Source organism: Myotis yumanensis, unplaced genomic scaffold (assembly GCF_028538775.1).
Source record: "Myotis yumanensis isolate MYYU_CA2020_CCGP unplaced genomic scaffold, mMyoYum1.0.hap1 SCAF_13, whole genome shotgun sequence".
NCBI lineage: Eukaryota > Metazoa > Chordata > Mammalia > Chiroptera > Vespertilionidae > Myotis > Myotis yumanensis.
This window is the reverse complement of record NW_027223764.1, coordinates 42,404,179-42,420,342: the sequence shown is the minus strand read 5'-3', so window position 1 is coordinate 42,420,342 and position 16,164 is coordinate 42,404,179. Positions and strand designations below refer to the sequence as shown.

Sequence of the window (16,164 nt, the reverse complement as noted above, 5' to 3'; positions counted from 1 at the left end):
TGTTAGTAACAAACAAACCTGTGAAAGTGGAGGGGCTAGCGGCCCCACTCCGGACGCGGCCCTGAGCTGAATGCCCTCTGCCTCTCCGTCCACTTTCCATCATCTGCACCTGCTCCTTGGCTGTGGTACAGGCCACAGGGACTGGGCAGAGAGCAAATGAGGCGGGAAGGAGGGAGGGAGGAAGGGAGGAAATTTACCTCTTGTAGGTCACAGCAGGTTAGATGTGCCCCTGCCAGCCCTATACCTACTCTTCAAATACCCTCAAATTACCCATTTTGAGTGTGTTCTTTCCTGCCAAGACCCTAACGCAGGCACTTCATTAAATACCCAGGTATTTATTTTGCCCTTGAACCATTGACCATGTTGTAAACATCAATGTCAAAAGACCCAGCCCTGCCCCAGGCCATGGACCACTTTAAAGATCCCTGTTTGAAAATGTAGGCCTGACCTGCTTGGTCTCCAGGCCTGGGAAGCTTTCTGGAGCCCAGGTTTAAGGAATGAAGGGCTCCGGAAGGCCTCTTCGGGTGTCCCAGTCTGGTAGGTGGGTGCTCTCTCACCCCCAGAAAGCAGGGTCTGCACAGGCTTGGGTCTTGTACCTAAAGACTGGCCATCCCATGGGGACTTCTTTTCCAGGGGGACCCCTCCGGTTAGGGAGGGTTGAGAATTCCCACACCTTGCTGTCACCTGGAAGGAGCAAGGCTGGGTGTTGGCACTTCACTGAGCTGAACACTGGCAACACGGTCCCCAACAGGCTATACAGAAAGGCAGAATGCAACCGCAGCTGGAATGCCCCACGCTGCCTGTGGCAGTGTCTTATTCAGATGTCTTTTGGTCTTCAAGTCTCAGGAGCGTTCTGTTAAGGTGTCTGGAATGTTTCTGCCTGGCATGGAGGCAGCAGGTGCCATCAGCTCCCCGGGGACAGATGAGGCCCAGTGTGCTCTGCTGTCCACATTGAGCCCAACTCCAGCCCTCCGGGCGGGTCCTGCCATCTCTCTGAGCTCCCAAGCCTGGCTCAGCACTGACCCTCTTGCCACTGCCCCCTCCTAGATGAGGTGCACAAGCAGGGCCGAGCAGGCGGAGCCGAGCACCAAGCCCAAGTACATGTAGAAGGACATCACCACCCCTGTGGCCTCAGCCAGTTCCCTGGACACGATCTTCGGCCCGTAGATGAGGGCCAGCGTGCTGAGGTAGCCATTGCTGAGCCCCAGCAGGGAGCTGAACAGCATTGGGTAGATGTCGGATGGGAAGACCACTGTCTGCAGGTGGACACGGGGCTGGTAGTTGCAGAACACAAAGAGGGGGACAAGGCCGGTCCGGAGCAGCACCAGCCCAGGGAGCACCTTACTTCTGGGCCCTGGCACCTGGATCCAGGCTGTGATCTGCCGGCCGCACAGGTCAGAGAAGTTGAACAGGAGGAAGGCAGTGAGGGGGACGAAGAACTTGGTGGTCCACGGCGAGCCCGAGTCCTTGTCCAGAGACTCGATGTTGGTGGAGACGGCGGGGAAGATGATGCTGGTGATGAAGAGGAGGTAGATGATGCAGAAGCCCAGACCAGCTGTCTTCTTTAGGATGGGGCGCAGGGGTGGTGTCTGGGAGAAGCTGGGCCTGGGGGCCGCCAAAGGGGCAGTGGGGGAGTCCTGGCCTGGCTGCTCTTCACCAGAATACACGTGGGCGGGCCAAACAGGCCTCATGTAGTACCTGCCAGGGGAGAAGACACGTGGTCAGAGGGCCCCAGAAAGAAAACTGGGGATTTCCAGGGACAAGGCAGGGGACCTTTGGGCCCAGCGTGCAAAGCCCAAGCCCCGGCTGGCCTGCAGCCCCAGGCTGCTCTCGGGTGAGGTGCGAGCCGCAGGATAGCGGGAGGGGAGCTGCAGTGTCTGGCCTGCCTGTCCGGGTGCTGCCTGAACGGCTGGCCTCCAGCAACCCGCTGTTGTGTGGTGGTGGCCATACCCGGAGACGGGACAGAGGAAACCATCTCTGACCACCATATGGCGAGCCTGGGCTCCAGTCTCAGCTCACTGGTTTTTGGGGGGAGGAGGGTGGAGATAAAATAACACTTAAAAATACACATCTTTGAAATTATAAAAGCAATACATGCTTGATGTCATGAACCCAAATAACACAGAAGAGAAATGGCATAGTACAACGAGACTTCTCACCTCTGGCCTCACTCCTCAGAGGTACTGATCGTTCAAAATCTGGTGAATATTGTTCTACATGTGCAAACACCCCACACCTCCCCAAGCCCAGTTACATTTCTTTTCTTTTTTTAAATATATTTTATTGATTTTTTACAGAGAGGAAGGGAGAGGGAGAGTCAGAAACATCGATAAGAGAGAAACATCGATCAGCTGCCTCCTGCCCACCCCCCACTGGGGATGTGCCCACAACCAAGGTACATGCCCTTGACTGGAATCGAACCTGGGACCCCTCAGTCCGCAGGCTGACGCTCTATCCACTGAGCCAAACCGGTTACGGCAGCCAGTTTCATTTCTTAAGCAAAAGTAGCATTAAACGTACATATTGCAAGACTTTCTGCAGCAGTCTAATTCCTAAATATATAAAAAATACATCAAGTAACTGCCTGAATGCACAATAACTGTTATGCATAAACGCATACATATAACTGTCTATGGAACATTGTGTGGCCATCTTTCACACGAGGACACCGAGCTCTGTGTCTGCTGCATCGTGTTTCCCTATATGAACATACAATTCACCTGCTCCCCTACTGATGGACTAGTACAGCCGTGGGCAAACTACGGCCTGCGGGCTGGATCCGCCCGTTTGAAATGAATAAAACTAAAAAAAAAAAAAAGACCGTACCCTTTTATGTAATGATGTTTACTTTGAATTTATATTAGTTCACACAAACACTCCATCCATGCTTTTGTTCCGGCCCTCCGGTCCAGTTTAAGAACCCATTGTGGCCCTCGAGTCAAAAAGTTTGCCCACCCCTGGACTAGTAGGTTAGCGCCAGTTTTTCTCTACTACAAACACAGGTGCGATGACTATCCCTATACATCAGTCCTTGCGCGTGTGTAAGTATTTTAGTAGGGCAGACTTCTAGGAGAGCAACTGCTGCATCAAAAGGTTTGTAACTTTAGCCCAGCTGGTATGGCTCAGTGGTTGAGCCCCAAGCTATGAACCAGGAGGTCATGGTTCGATTCCTGGTCAGGGCATATGCTAGTCAGGGGTCCTCAAACTACGGCCCGCGGGCCACATGCGGCCCGCCGAAAACATTTATCCGGCCCGCCCGTGTTTTTGCCGCCGCTGCCTGTCCTGCTTAGCAGCCGACTCGTCCCGGGCCTGCAGTGCGCATGTGTGGAATGTCTGAGGGACAGTGAGCTGGCCCCTGTTTAAAAAGTTTGAGGACCTCTGTGCTAGGTTGTGGGCTCTATCCCCAGTTGGGATCATGCGGGAGGCAGCCAATCAATGGCTCTCATCATTGATGTTTCTATCACTTTCTCCCTCTCCCTCCCTCTCTGAAATCAATAAAAATATTAAGACTGTCAAATATTGATGAACTGCTCTTCAAACAGGTAGGACTAATATATCTCTGCTCTGTCTGACCCACCTCCTCCACCCTTTTAATCTCTCTGAGAGCACCTATTTATTGCTCTTAAAAAACTGACCACAGTTTATGATCATTGTGTTAGTTACTGGTTTATCTTCTGTCTCCTTTAATAAAAGACAGCTCCCTGGGGCAAGGACTATGTTTGGCTTTGTCCAGCTCTCCAGGCACAAAATATCCTTCAAAATATAATTTTTGAAAGAACTGATAAGCCTATAAAAGTGCCTTTCCCGCCATATCCTCAATACTGAATATGATCAATCTTTTCCATTTCTGCTCCTCTGGTCAGAGAAGAAAAGGTGTGGGTCACTTTGCCTTGCTGTGTGACCTTGTCTGGGTCACTCAACCTCTCTGGGCCTCAGATATCTGAAAACCAAGAGACATGGGTCGACTGTATTGTGATACCTCAAACAGAAGGCTCTGTGTGGTGGTGGTGGGAGAACAGCAGTGTGGCGACAGCTGGGTTCTGATTTCAGTCCTACTCTGCCTCCCTGTGTGATCTTAAGCCAGGCCCGCCCCGCTGTGGGCCTTGGTTTCCTCCGCTGTAAAATGGGGGGCTCTGCAGCTCTGAGCTTTTGAGATCCGTGCCAGTCTTCTCATCCTAAGAGCCTATAAATAACAAGCAGGTCGGTGGGAGGATTCCTCCCCGGAATCACATTTTCATGTGATGCCCAGGTGGGAGCTTTGGCCTTGAACCCCGTCTCGATTTACAATCACTATTTAGGGAAAGAAATCTTACTTCTCCCTTTACTCAGTGTCAGGCCCTCGCCCTAAGTCTTCTCTGAGGAAGCTCCCCACCAGGTTCCTGTGGTTGAAGCTCTTCCTCATAAGTTCTTCCAACTCTAACCGGCTCACCTTACCCTAGCAAGGTCACCGGCCTCCAATACTGCACGAGGCTCAGTTCCTCCTGGGCGGGAAGGGGCAGCCCAGCCCTCCGGGTGCAGCACCTCCCCCCTTTAAAAATATGCTTTTATTGATTTATAGAGAGAGAGAGAGGAAGAGAGAGGGATAGAGAGATAGAAACATTGATGAGAGAGAGGAACACCATTGATCGGCTGCCTCCTGTACGCCCCACACTGGGGATTGAGCCTGCAACCCGGGCATGTGCTCTGACCGGGAATCAAACCATGACCTCCTGGTTCACGGACTGACACTCAACCAGTGAGCCACGCCAGTCGGTCAGCACCTCCCGTTTAGTTAAGATTTAGTCTGCGTTGCCCAGGAGCAGAGCTCCATCCTCAGACGAGCTTCTATAAACCCAAAGGTCCTGAGCAACGTGTTCATTAGCCGAGAAATAGAAGCGTCCATGGGGCAGCATGGCCCTGGGTGCTCTTTCCTCACGTGCTCAGCTGGGCGGGACTTAGCTGTCCAGGGGAATCTGCAATCCAGGGTGCAAACCCCAAACCCCAAATCCAAACCGTCCTGTTGGCCTGAGACTTTCCTGGTTTCAGCACTGAAAGCCACTCCCCCTGAGAACACCTTCGGTCCCAGCAAACAGGAAAGGCTGGTCACCCCACTGGGTACAGACCCATGCAAAGCATTCTGAAAACAGGACCCCGACAATTTAACCAGCAGTGACAAGGTGTATGGGGTGCTGGGGGGACAGTGAGCCAGCCAACGCCCAGGATTCACAGGGACTTCCTCATGGACACACGTGTAATTTCTGACGACGGCCTTAAAGGAGCAGGAGGGACAGGCAGCTCATGGGTCGGCAGCCACTGGGGGACACAGTGTCAGGCTGCTCGGGCCCCTTTTATCCTCCTGAGGCCGCTGAGGTTATAACAATCCGCAGGTGGGGAAAGCAGCTTGCCCCAGTAGAACTGGGGTCCTGGGGATTAGGGAGGTGACTCTCACAGGGACAGGAGGAGTGAATGATGAGGACAGACCCTTGAAGTCGCAAGCCAGAGCTACCACATGTGCAATGGAAAGAGTGCAGCTCCGGAAACAGCTCCGGGTTCACATCCCTGCCTGCAGCTCACCAGGTGAGCAAGCTGGGCATGGCCGTGAGTGCTGCACAGCCTCCGTTTCCTCATCTGTAAAGCGGAAAAATACAGGAACTGCACACAGTCTTCATGGATAATAAATGAAGAAAGCGTACAGTGAGTGGCCTAGCTCAGTCCATCACACAAAACAGGTCTCCTGTGGAAAGGGCAGGGCCGGACCTGACCTCGCCCAGCTCTGCTGGCTCGCACACTGGACCAAATGTCAATCACCGGGCCTCCTGCCTCAGCTTCTTTACCGGTAAAATGTGGGAAACAGTTCCTGCCTTTCCTACATCAAATAAGACAACGGGTAGGAAAATGGATTGAAAAAAATATGAGAAAAAGTTGAGGGTTTTTTTGTGTTTGTTTAATCCTCACCCGAGGATATTTTTCTCATTGATTTTTAGAGCAAGTGGAAGGGAGGGGGAGAGACAGAAACATTGATTGGTTGCCTCCTGCACATGCCCCGACCAGGGCCAGAGATGGAGTCTGCAACCCAGGTACATGCCCTTGACAGGAATGGAACCCAGGACCCTTCAGTCTTCGGGCCGACGCTCTAACCATTGATCCCAGCTGGCTAGGGTAAAGTCGAGTTTTTTGTAAAGAATGACAGGAAGCAAGAAAGAAAAAGAAAAAAGACAATGCAAAGGAGATACTCAGGCAAGAAGAGAGGCCCTGCAGGGTGGAGAGAGGCCTTGAGAGACAGTGAGTAAAAAGCCAGGTTTGGAGTAGGGTTTGAATCTGATCTGCTGCCAGCAGGCTGTGCAACTCAGGCAAGTAAGTCAGGCTTTCTGTGCCAGGTCTGTCACACGTGAGTGCTAACCATGGGGATAAATGGTAGTGCTGCATCCTGAGGGGAGCAAGTATGTGAGCATTAAATGGGAGACGGGCCACTAGGCTCCGCTGAGCACAACGCAGGGGCAGCGGAGGTGCTCCTGAATGGAGCTGTTACTCATCATTCTCATTCCTCAGTCCCACTTCCACCACCTGCCCTCTCTGTCCGAAACTTGCTGATCTCTCATCCACTGGCCAGACAATTCATTGAGCAACTACTATGAGCACAGCACAGTTCAAGGCATCAGGACACAGCAGTGAACACAATCTACACAATTCTGCTCCAGGGAGCTCACACTCCAGCGGGGAGATGGGCAGTAAACCAGGAAACAAACATGCCACCTAATTATATGAAAGAACATCAGTGAATATAGAAGTTATAACCACATAAAAGAGTGAACTGAGAGCACGCAAGGCGGGGCCTCACCTGGCGTACTCCAGCCGGGGCAGCAGCAGGTAGAGCCCGATGCAGAGCCCGAGGAAGACGTCCGCAGTCAGAAAGAAGGCCAGGGTACTGTCCGTCACATCATTGGACAATGCCAGGTCCACCAGGGAGGCCACGGCACTGATGGTGCCGCCCATGGCTCCTCCTGCAGGGAGCACAGGATGTCAGGGAAAAGGTCAGGGGTGGGTCCATCTTCCTCAGAGAACACTTCTTCCGCTCAAACCAATCACACTAGGGAGAGGCTCAGGGGATGTCCAGCACAGCTCTCCCGCTGCCTGAGAGCCAGGCTCTCTGACCTGGGCAGCCCTCCCCCATCACCATGCCCCGGTGCTGCCCACCTGGACTCAGGAACTTACCTGGCACCCCAAGGCAGCTTTGGCACCATGCACGTGTGAACACATGGGTGCATGCATACACACATACTCACACACATACCCTATCACATACACAAACACACACACACTACACCCACATACGCTACCACATACATGCTTGTACTCTATCACATATCAGTATACACACATATCCACACACCTACACTATCTTACACGCTCACACACAACACACATACACTACCACATACATGCTCACACACTCTATCCCATGCACACACATATACTCACACACAGACATAGTAACCCACAGTCATATATATACTCACACACATATCCTATCATAATCTTACACATGTACACACGCACTCACACGCAACTGCTCCACCACATGGAATGTTCTCTCTTGCCAAGGGCTTTGATCTGTGACACATGTGACCATGTGGCACCTTTCACTGCTACCTAGCAGGGAAGGCTGCAACACCTGGTGGACCCAGAGGTCCAGGACCCAAACAGATGTACGCCTGACCCTCGACTGCCATGTGCATTGGGACCTGGGTGCTGACATGACATCCTGGAGCCACAGTCTGCTCATCTGTACAATGGGGATAGCAGCCCCTGCCTTCCATGGCTGCTCTGAGGACTGAGTGACATGATGTTGGAAAGGGCCCCGCACAAAGTAGACTTTCAACAAACGCCAGTCCCCTCTTTGCCATGATCATACAGTTACTTTGGGGAGAAGGAATGTGTCTTTCTTTTCTGTTGAACCCTCCAACTTTTACTGGCCCAGAATCAGCAGTTATATGTGTTACACATGTGAGCAGATCATTTACTCCTCTCTGCTCTGTTTATGTGCCTGGAAAATGGGGCTAATGCTTGCCCTGTCATCACATGAGGCTGTAGTGGGGGGAATGGGACAATGAACAGAGAAAGCACTGAACACAGACACAACCATCGGTACCAGTACAGTCAGTGCCTAGTGACTACGTTGGACCGACTGGCTAAATGAGTGAACTTTTTTAAAAATATTTTTTTTTATTGATTTCAGAGAGGAAAGAGAGGGAGAGATAGAAACAATGATGGGAGAGAATCATTGATTGGCTGCCTCCTGCACATCCCTTACTGGGGATCGAGCCTCAACCCAGGCATGTGCCCTTGACTGGAATCGAACCCGTGACCCTTCAGTCTGCAGGCTGACGTTCTAGCCCCTGAGCCAAACCCGCTAGGGCTGAATGAGTGAATTTTGATTCTCAAGGAAGCAAGAAGCGGCTGACTGCAGACAGCAACAGCACACTCTGCGTGTAGGATGGAGGGCTTTGCCACTGTATTAGGCAGCTCTGACCGGCACCACTTATCGGCCCGGCATTGCACAGAGCAGAAGTGGGAGCGGGGCAGTTCTGGCCCTTGTCCACCGTAACGCCCATCATCACTGCCTCACCCACACTCCACCGACACCTCTGTGGCTCAGCACGGAACGGCCCACGGCACTGACGGATGACCCCAACCTTGTCAGCATGAGCTCGATTAGTCACAGGCTGGGATTCGAAGGAAGGCAAAGAAATAACAGCTAGCATAGTGATTAAGAGCACAGACTCAAGAACCAGGACATCTGAGTCCAAACCTGGCTCTCCCACTCTGGCTGTGTGAGCTTCAGCAAGCCACTTAACCTCTCTGTGCTCCCTGTTTCCTCATCTTTAAAACTGGGGCTGTTAATAAACCCCTCCTTTTTGGGTTGTTATAAGGATTAAAAGTATTATTACATAAAAGTGCTCAGAAGAGCACCTGGCATAGAGAAGTACTATATAAATCCTCTCAGATTCTCAATTAGGTGTTTGGCTATTTCTGTCCTTCCTACATCAAAGCAGCAACAACAGAGTAAACCCTTTGCCAAGAGGCTGCCAACTTCTGAGAAGCTGTAATCCCCACCTGGGCGTTTTGTGAGAGCTGGGGTTAAACTCAGTAAGACATTCCCCGGCTGCCCCGAGGAGCAGATCTAACATCGCTGCCTATTGATTTTCCTCCCTCCCTCCCCAAGTCGCAGAAAATTTACAATATTATCATCAACAACAAACCAGGCCTCGGGGAGCTCATCCTTCATGACTCCCTCCTTTTATCTCATCAGTTATGGAAATACATGCAAATGAGGGGTTGAAAAAAAACCAGTATAGAAACGGATGGATTGTTCCTCAGATGCCTACATGCAAAGAATTCACAGATGGGCTCCTCTGGACGAAAAACCGGGGCTGGTGAGGTGGCACTGAGGCCTCCGGGAAAGTGGACCCCGGGGACTTTCCAGCGTGATGGGTGCCCACGGGGGCTGCGCACAGTGAGGACAAAGGCTCAGGGCCCGGGGTAACGAATACAGAAGTGTGAGTACTGGGTTTCAACACTTTTTCAGAACTGGACTTTCTGAAAAGTTCAGGGAGCATCCATTCCCTCCTCTAGATTCGTGGGTGGCCAAATGAACCCGAAGGGCTCTTGCCAACATTAACGGTGTGTTTGGTCACTGGCCCCTGAGAGGTAACGAGCATGGCTGATGCTTTATTAATAATACATCTTCCAGCAGACGGAGGGAGCTGAGGGGAGGAGCATTCTCTCTCAGACGGGGATGACAGAAGGGACTAGATCAGCATCGGTGGCCATTCCTCCAGCCTAGGCATGCCCTTCTGGAAGCACTGCTCGGATACATTCATTGCACTCCAGAAACTTAACAATGGGTCCATTATTTTATTTTAGGCCCAAGGGCTCAGACTCAAGAACCAGAACATCTGAGTCCAGTCCTATATCAGAAATAGCAATTATATTTGAGGCCACATCTAACTCTGATCCCTGGACAGAAGCGGCCTCCAGGCTGTATTGAGAAGGATTTAGAGCAAGCATGTCAAACTCGCGGCCTGCAGGCTACCTGCCTTGTTTATTTGGCCCGTGTTAGCCTTTGAGTTTGACATGCTTGATTTAGAGGCTCAGGAGGAAAGATCCAGATCTATTAGTGATGTCTGGCACTGGCGTGGGAGTGGGAAGGGAACCTAGCCTTGCTGAGGTATTTGTCATCCCTGCCACATACGACCTGGCATATTCACTATGGGCACACAGTGGGTTCCTTGTGAAATTCTTCTCAAGTGGGCAAATGCCCACAGCACTACTCCACGTGACGGGGCGTGTGGAGATGCCCAGCAGAGCGGCTGCGCCCCCAGTCTTTACGGGGTGGTGGTCTTCCCACCTGACCCAACTCCTTTTAATCTTGTTGGGACATCTGGGTGAGAGAACGGAACTGCTGAGGGCTAAATACCAGGCTTAGGGTCAGCATCAAAATGTCAGCTAAAGCGCTTGGCCCACATCACGCATCAGCGCCCCCCATACAATGCCAAAGTCCAGGGCACGGAGTTTATTTACTAGGCTGTCAGCTCCTGAGCGGCTGAGTCTTGTTCACCTTTACATCCCCAACAGATAGCAGGTCTTCTATACCAGGGGTGGGCAAACTTTTTGACTCGAGGGCCACAGTGGGTTCTTAAACTGGACCGGAGGGCCGGAACAAAAGCATGGATGGAGTGTTTGTGTGAACTAATATAAATTCAAAGTAAACATCATTACATAAAAGGGTACGGTCTTTTTTTTTTTTTTTAGTTTTATTCATTTCAAACGGGCCGGATCCGGCCCTCAGTCCGTAGTTTGCCCACGGCTGTTCTATACCATCAGAAAGGAGGAAATGACAGGTAGAGGGGAGGAAAGAAGGAGAAAAGAAGGGGGAAAGGTAAGGGAATGGAAAAATAAAGAGAAGGGAGGAGACAGGAGAAGGGAAAGGGGAGAAGGAGGAAGGGAAGAAAGGAATGCCGTTTCAGGGAATGCACTTGGGAGGCAGACTGGCTGCAGCCCTGCCCTCCCTCCCACCTGCCTCTGCCGATGTAATTTTCTTACACGCCCACTGAGACAGTGTGCAGACCGGCTTATGGTTCTGGTGGAAGTGACCCTAAATGGCGAAATCATAAAAGAAAATAACATTCTGCCTGGGTCTCTTGGGATGCCTGTTCTTGTAACCCAGAGCATGCCACGGGGAAGCCCAGCAGCCATGGCAGGGTCCAGGTGGAGAGCAACCCTGGCCCCAACCCCAGCCCTGGCTGAACTTCCAGCCAACGGCCAGCACCAACCTGCCAGCCAGGTGAGCATGCCATTTACAGATTTCTGAGCAAAACCGAACACAATAATAGGTCACGGAACCACACCTAACACTTCCTTTGCTCAAAGGGCAGTCACGTGCTCCCCTCTGGCTCCTTCAGGTGTCACCGGCAGGACTAACCTGGCCGGCTGTCTGGACCCCAGCTCTCACCTGATATCAGCGCCTGGGAATTCCTCATAGGGAAGGAGCCCGTCATGCCGAAGACGCTGCTATTGAAGACGGTGGAGGTGCCACTGAGGATGGCCATGCAGGCGATGGTGACAGCAAAGAAGCTGTGGGTCCAGGAGGAGGTGTCCACCTTCACCAGCACGGTCATGACCACAAAGATGGCCAGCATGACAGACAGCGAGGCCAGCACACGGACATGAACCGGAACTCTAGGGTGAAGATGCAGAAGTGGTGAGGGACCCCCTCGGGCTCCAGGCCAGGCCCGGGGTGGGGGACATTCTTAAGGGAAGCAGGGGAGCTCAAGGACTGGGACTGTCCATCTGCAGTTAGGAGGCCTGGGTCTGAATCCTGCCCTTCCCAGAGCACTCGCTGTGTGGCCTTGGATAAGTGACTCAACTGCTCTGGCTTCAGCTTCTGCATCTGTACCACAGGGAGGGGACTGAGTCTATCCGCCCAGTGGCTGTGAGGATCTCCACAGGGGTGTGTGCAGAGTGCAGTGGGCAGTGTCCGGCTCAGAGCAAATGCTCGGCGGACACTGCTTCTTTCTGTCTTGCTGTGAGGTTCAGGACAGAGCATGAGGGCTCCTGGGGCAAGCCCCTGCTCCTCCTGCCACAGTGCTGAGCTCCTGCTGACTTGCTCTAGTGTTTGACAGAGTAGCAGTGTGGGGAGAAAAGAGAAAGAAGGAACACATCATCACTAGCATGGTCACAGCAAACACTGGGCACTTAAATTTGTGTAGGTCCGCTACTAAGCGTTTTCTATGTGCTAACGCTGACTTCACACACCAGCTCCACAGACAGGCATTCCTACCTATTCCACAGGCACAGAGAAGGACACTGAGGTCAGAGAAGCTGAGGAACTTGCTCAAGGTCATTTGGCTGTGAACCCAGGTCTGGCTGCAGTCTGGTCTCAGAATAGACACTCCAGTGCCGCCGCCCCCCCCCCCCCGCCCCCCCCCCCGGAACAAAGGAAGCACAGGTGGTCCAGACAAGTGGCCAGGGCAGGGTTCTCCTGGGATGGTCTCCGTTGTGGGCAGCAGCTGAGGCCAAGCTGTGCAGCTCAGGGCCAGCCCCCTGCCCCACCTCCCACCCCAAATGTAAGCCCTACACTCCCCCCACCCCCTACCCTGCCCAGACACTGCCCTTCAGGGAGGAGAGGGAAGGCGGACTCTCAGAGAAATTGCACATTCTTATTGCAGGGAGAGAGGACATCATCTAAAGAGGCTGCTTCAAAAAAAAATAATAATAAAGAGGCTGTTTAAATCATCAGATTAGACTAAGCTTTAAATCGGATTGGAAGTTAAGTTAATTTTCCTGCTAACCAGTGGGTGAGGGCTGGGAGAAAAGCCAGATTAGTTATACACAATTTCTTTTTTTGACTAAAAAAATTATAAAGATTTGAAAGGTAGAAAAAAATATACGTACATAAATAGGTGTGAAATGATGAACATGAAAAGCAAGAAAAAAATTTTTCTAGTGCTTTTGTGGCCCCAGGCTAATCTGCTCCCTTCTGATCTGGCTGACGGAGCCGGTGCTGCCTCTGCTTTCTAAGGGACAGAAGGAAGCCCAAGAAGTGAAGGGATGGTCCAGAGCCGTGGTGTAATCTGTGGGGAGCTGGGACTAGAACCCGGGTCTGCAGAGCCCCAGCGCAGCAGAGCCTGGAGGCAGACCTTACTGGAACTTCCCAGGTGAAGAATTAGAACACCCTTCTTGGTCTCTATTGTTTGTTACCAAGGGTGCCAACTAACACAAAGAGGCAATCAGGGCTTCCAGCTGGGAGCACATGCTCAGGGTGCCCGCCCCTGTGCCCGCCCTCTTACTAGGAAGCAGGCTGCAAGTGACAGGTGATTAACACCTGCTAAGAGCAAACTTCAACCAGTGCCCAGGAAGGGGGTGGATAAACACCCCAGCTCCTTCCCACGGGGCGTGTGCTTTCCAGGAGCCCCGAGCTTCCCTGGCAGGTCAGGCGTGGCACACCCCATGGGCATTCTTTTTTTAGTGCTTTTGTCTGTTTATTTATTTATTATATTTTTATTATTACATATGTGTCCTCATCCCCCCCCCTTTCCTTCCTCTCCCTTCCCCACTCTCCTACCTTCATCTCCCAAATACACTACTTCTAAATAAAATCCTTGTTCCGGGGTCCATTTCTGGGGAGCCCCACACTAAGACTCATCTTCCAGGGGTCCGCAGGGGTCTAGGCCTGGGCAGGAGCTGGTGGGCAGCCAGGTGGAGCACCTGAACCCCTGCGGCCCTGAGCATCTGTGTAAGTGCACACAGGTGCCCTGGAGGCTGGTGGGCAGGCCTGACCTCTGATGCTTGGGGAGATCCTACACACTCAACGCTGCCACACGGTGCCCCGCCCTCCCCCAGCAGCTGGAGCTGCCCCGTTCACCCCCAACAGAAGAGCCAGCAGGGACTCCTCAGAGACTGGAGTCCTGGCCAGCTCTGCACTGACTCACTGTGTGACCCCACGCGAACAGTCAACCTTTCTGGGCCTCAGTCTCCTCATCTCCAAGAAGAAGAGGCTGGATAAGGTAACATTCAGCCCCTTCCGGCTGATGACTCTAAATCTGAAGACACCCAGTGGGGAGAGGCTGGGGACAAATGCCCAAAGGTGTTAACAGTTCCTTGGGGCAAAAAGAAGGAACAGGCCAGACCAGGAGGTGCGGAGCTACACAGAACAGGGCCCATCTAAGCTGTTATCCTGAGGGCTGGCACGGGCCTGGCAGGCACCTGGCAAACATCAGCTGGATACACGAGCGGACAAGCAGAGGTACCAGCACTGCAGGGACGGCTTTCACACTGGGCCTGAGCCTCCCAGTCCCTCTGCCTCCCGACCCCTCAGCGTGGCAGGGAGACAGCTGTGAGCACCTGCAGCATTTCCAGCGGCCTTGGGATAGCTTCTGCCTCTACCCACCTCCTCACAGGCCCTGCAGGACAGTCCACCTCGGGAGCTCTGGGGCCTCGCCGGAGCTCCTGTGCCTGTCACCACCCCGTACGTAGCTACTTGAACAGGACGGACGCTTTGGAGAGAGCTGGGGACTTCTCACCCAGCACCCACAGGGTGGGGAGGGGAGGGGAGGGGAGAGTCAGGGATGAGGAGGTAAATGCCACATGCATTAAAAAGTAACGCAAGCCACCTTTGCCTCCACCTCCGCATAAGGCCCCTCACCTGCACGGTCTCCTCCTGGCCTGCTCATTACTGGCTGCATAACCCCTTCTCTTCCATGGGCCCCAGGCGCTCGGGACCTGGCCCGGGGCTATTTTCAATGCTCATAAAGCTTTATGATACATGCTAGTGCAGCCTGCCCCACATACACTAATGGGGCACGCTGGCTCCACTCTCTGAAAGTGGTCCAGGGGATGGTGATGCCGTTGGGATTTTAGGGGAAGTCTTGACAAGTGTTGCCCCGGTGTGGGTGTTCTGCGCTGGGACGGGGGAAGGCCGAGATTGCTCCAGCGCCTGGACCTGGAGCAGGTCACACGGCCCTGAGACACGGATGGGTTGCCAGCTGTCCCAGGCTGGCTGCCAGCTCCCCCACCCCCTTGCTCGTGAGGCTCGGGACCCCAGGGGACTGATTTCTTCACAAATCTCCCACATGTAAATCCTCCTCATAAGTATTTATGATGCTGCGGATTGAGCATAATAAAACGCCTGGCGATTATGGATGAGCCAGTCAGAGAAAGCCAGGGTTCTCCAGGAGGCTAGAAAACGAGACATTTCATTCTCGCACATTAAACAAAAAACAGCTCAGCCTCAAACCACCTTCCCGGGGGGGCTTGGGAGCACTCCCCATCCCCACATTGCTCTCCCGTGGCCAGCGGAGGGCAAGGCCAGGCCCGGGCAGGCTGGACCTCTGGAGGAAGCCTGAAGTGCTCAGCCCTCGGGGCCAGCTCTCTGCCCAACCAGGCAGCCCCGGGTCCCCACTGCTGCCCTGGGTCCCCACTGCAGCCCCGGGTCCCCACTGCAGCCCAGGGTCCCCACTGCAGCCCCGGGTCCCCACTGCAGCCCAGGGTCCCCACTGCTGCCCCGGGTCCCCACTGCAGCCCAGGGTCCCCACTGCTGCCCTGGGTCCCCACTGCAGCCCAGGGTCCCCACTGCAGCCCCGGGTCCCCACTGCAGCCCAGGGACCCCACTGCAGCCCTGGGTCCCCACTGCAGCCCAGGGTCCCCACTGCAGCCCTGGGTCCCCATTGCAGGCAGACCCAGGCCTTCCTAAGCACCTCCCTCCTTCCAGCAGCTGGAAGCCAGGGCGGGACAAGCCCTGAGGTGAAGGGTCTGAGGTGCGGCTCTGGCTGCAGGGAGGGGCCGGAAAACCTGGGGAACAGGAGGTAGGGGGCCCGAGGTTCTAGGCACAGATGTGGGGGAGAAGGATCCCAGTTCCAATGCTGGCTGCACCTTCTTATCAGCCATGGGACCACCTGTAAAACAAGGCAGTAAGTTTCCTGTTCTAGGCTGTGGCAGGGATCAAAGGAGGGAGTGCGTGTTCAGAAGTGCTCAGTGCTCTTCCTAGGGAGTATTCTATTCTCCCAGGGGCCTTCCCTGCCACTGCTAACCCCAGCCCCAGGATGGCTCCTGACCTGGACTTCACAACCGCTTTGTAACTCAGTCATGTCACAGCCGCCCTCCTGGGTTGCTGTGCAGCCTAAGTGA

At 53.5% G+C, this 16,164-nt stretch overlaps 1 protein-coding gene across 1 annotated transcript in view; it reads right to left on the bottom strand.

Moving 5' to 3' along the window:
- Positions 1–315: 315 nt before the first annotated feature.
- Positions 316–16,164, bottom strand: part of SLC29A3 (solute carrier family 29 member 3) — a 41,514-nt gene continuing 25,665 nt past the window's right edge. Inside the window, exons 4-6 of the mRNA XM_070431934.1 lie at positions 11,492–11,718; positions 6,818–6,980; positions 316–1,698 (exon numbers count right to left, since the gene is read on the bottom strand). Coding sequence (XP_070288035.1) covers positions 1,044–1,698; positions 6,818–6,980; positions 11,492–11,718 — 1,045 coding nt within the window. The 3' untranslated portion in view covers positions 316–1,043. The remainder of the gene's footprint in view (positions 1,699–6,817; positions 6,981–11,491; positions 11,719–16,164) is intronic.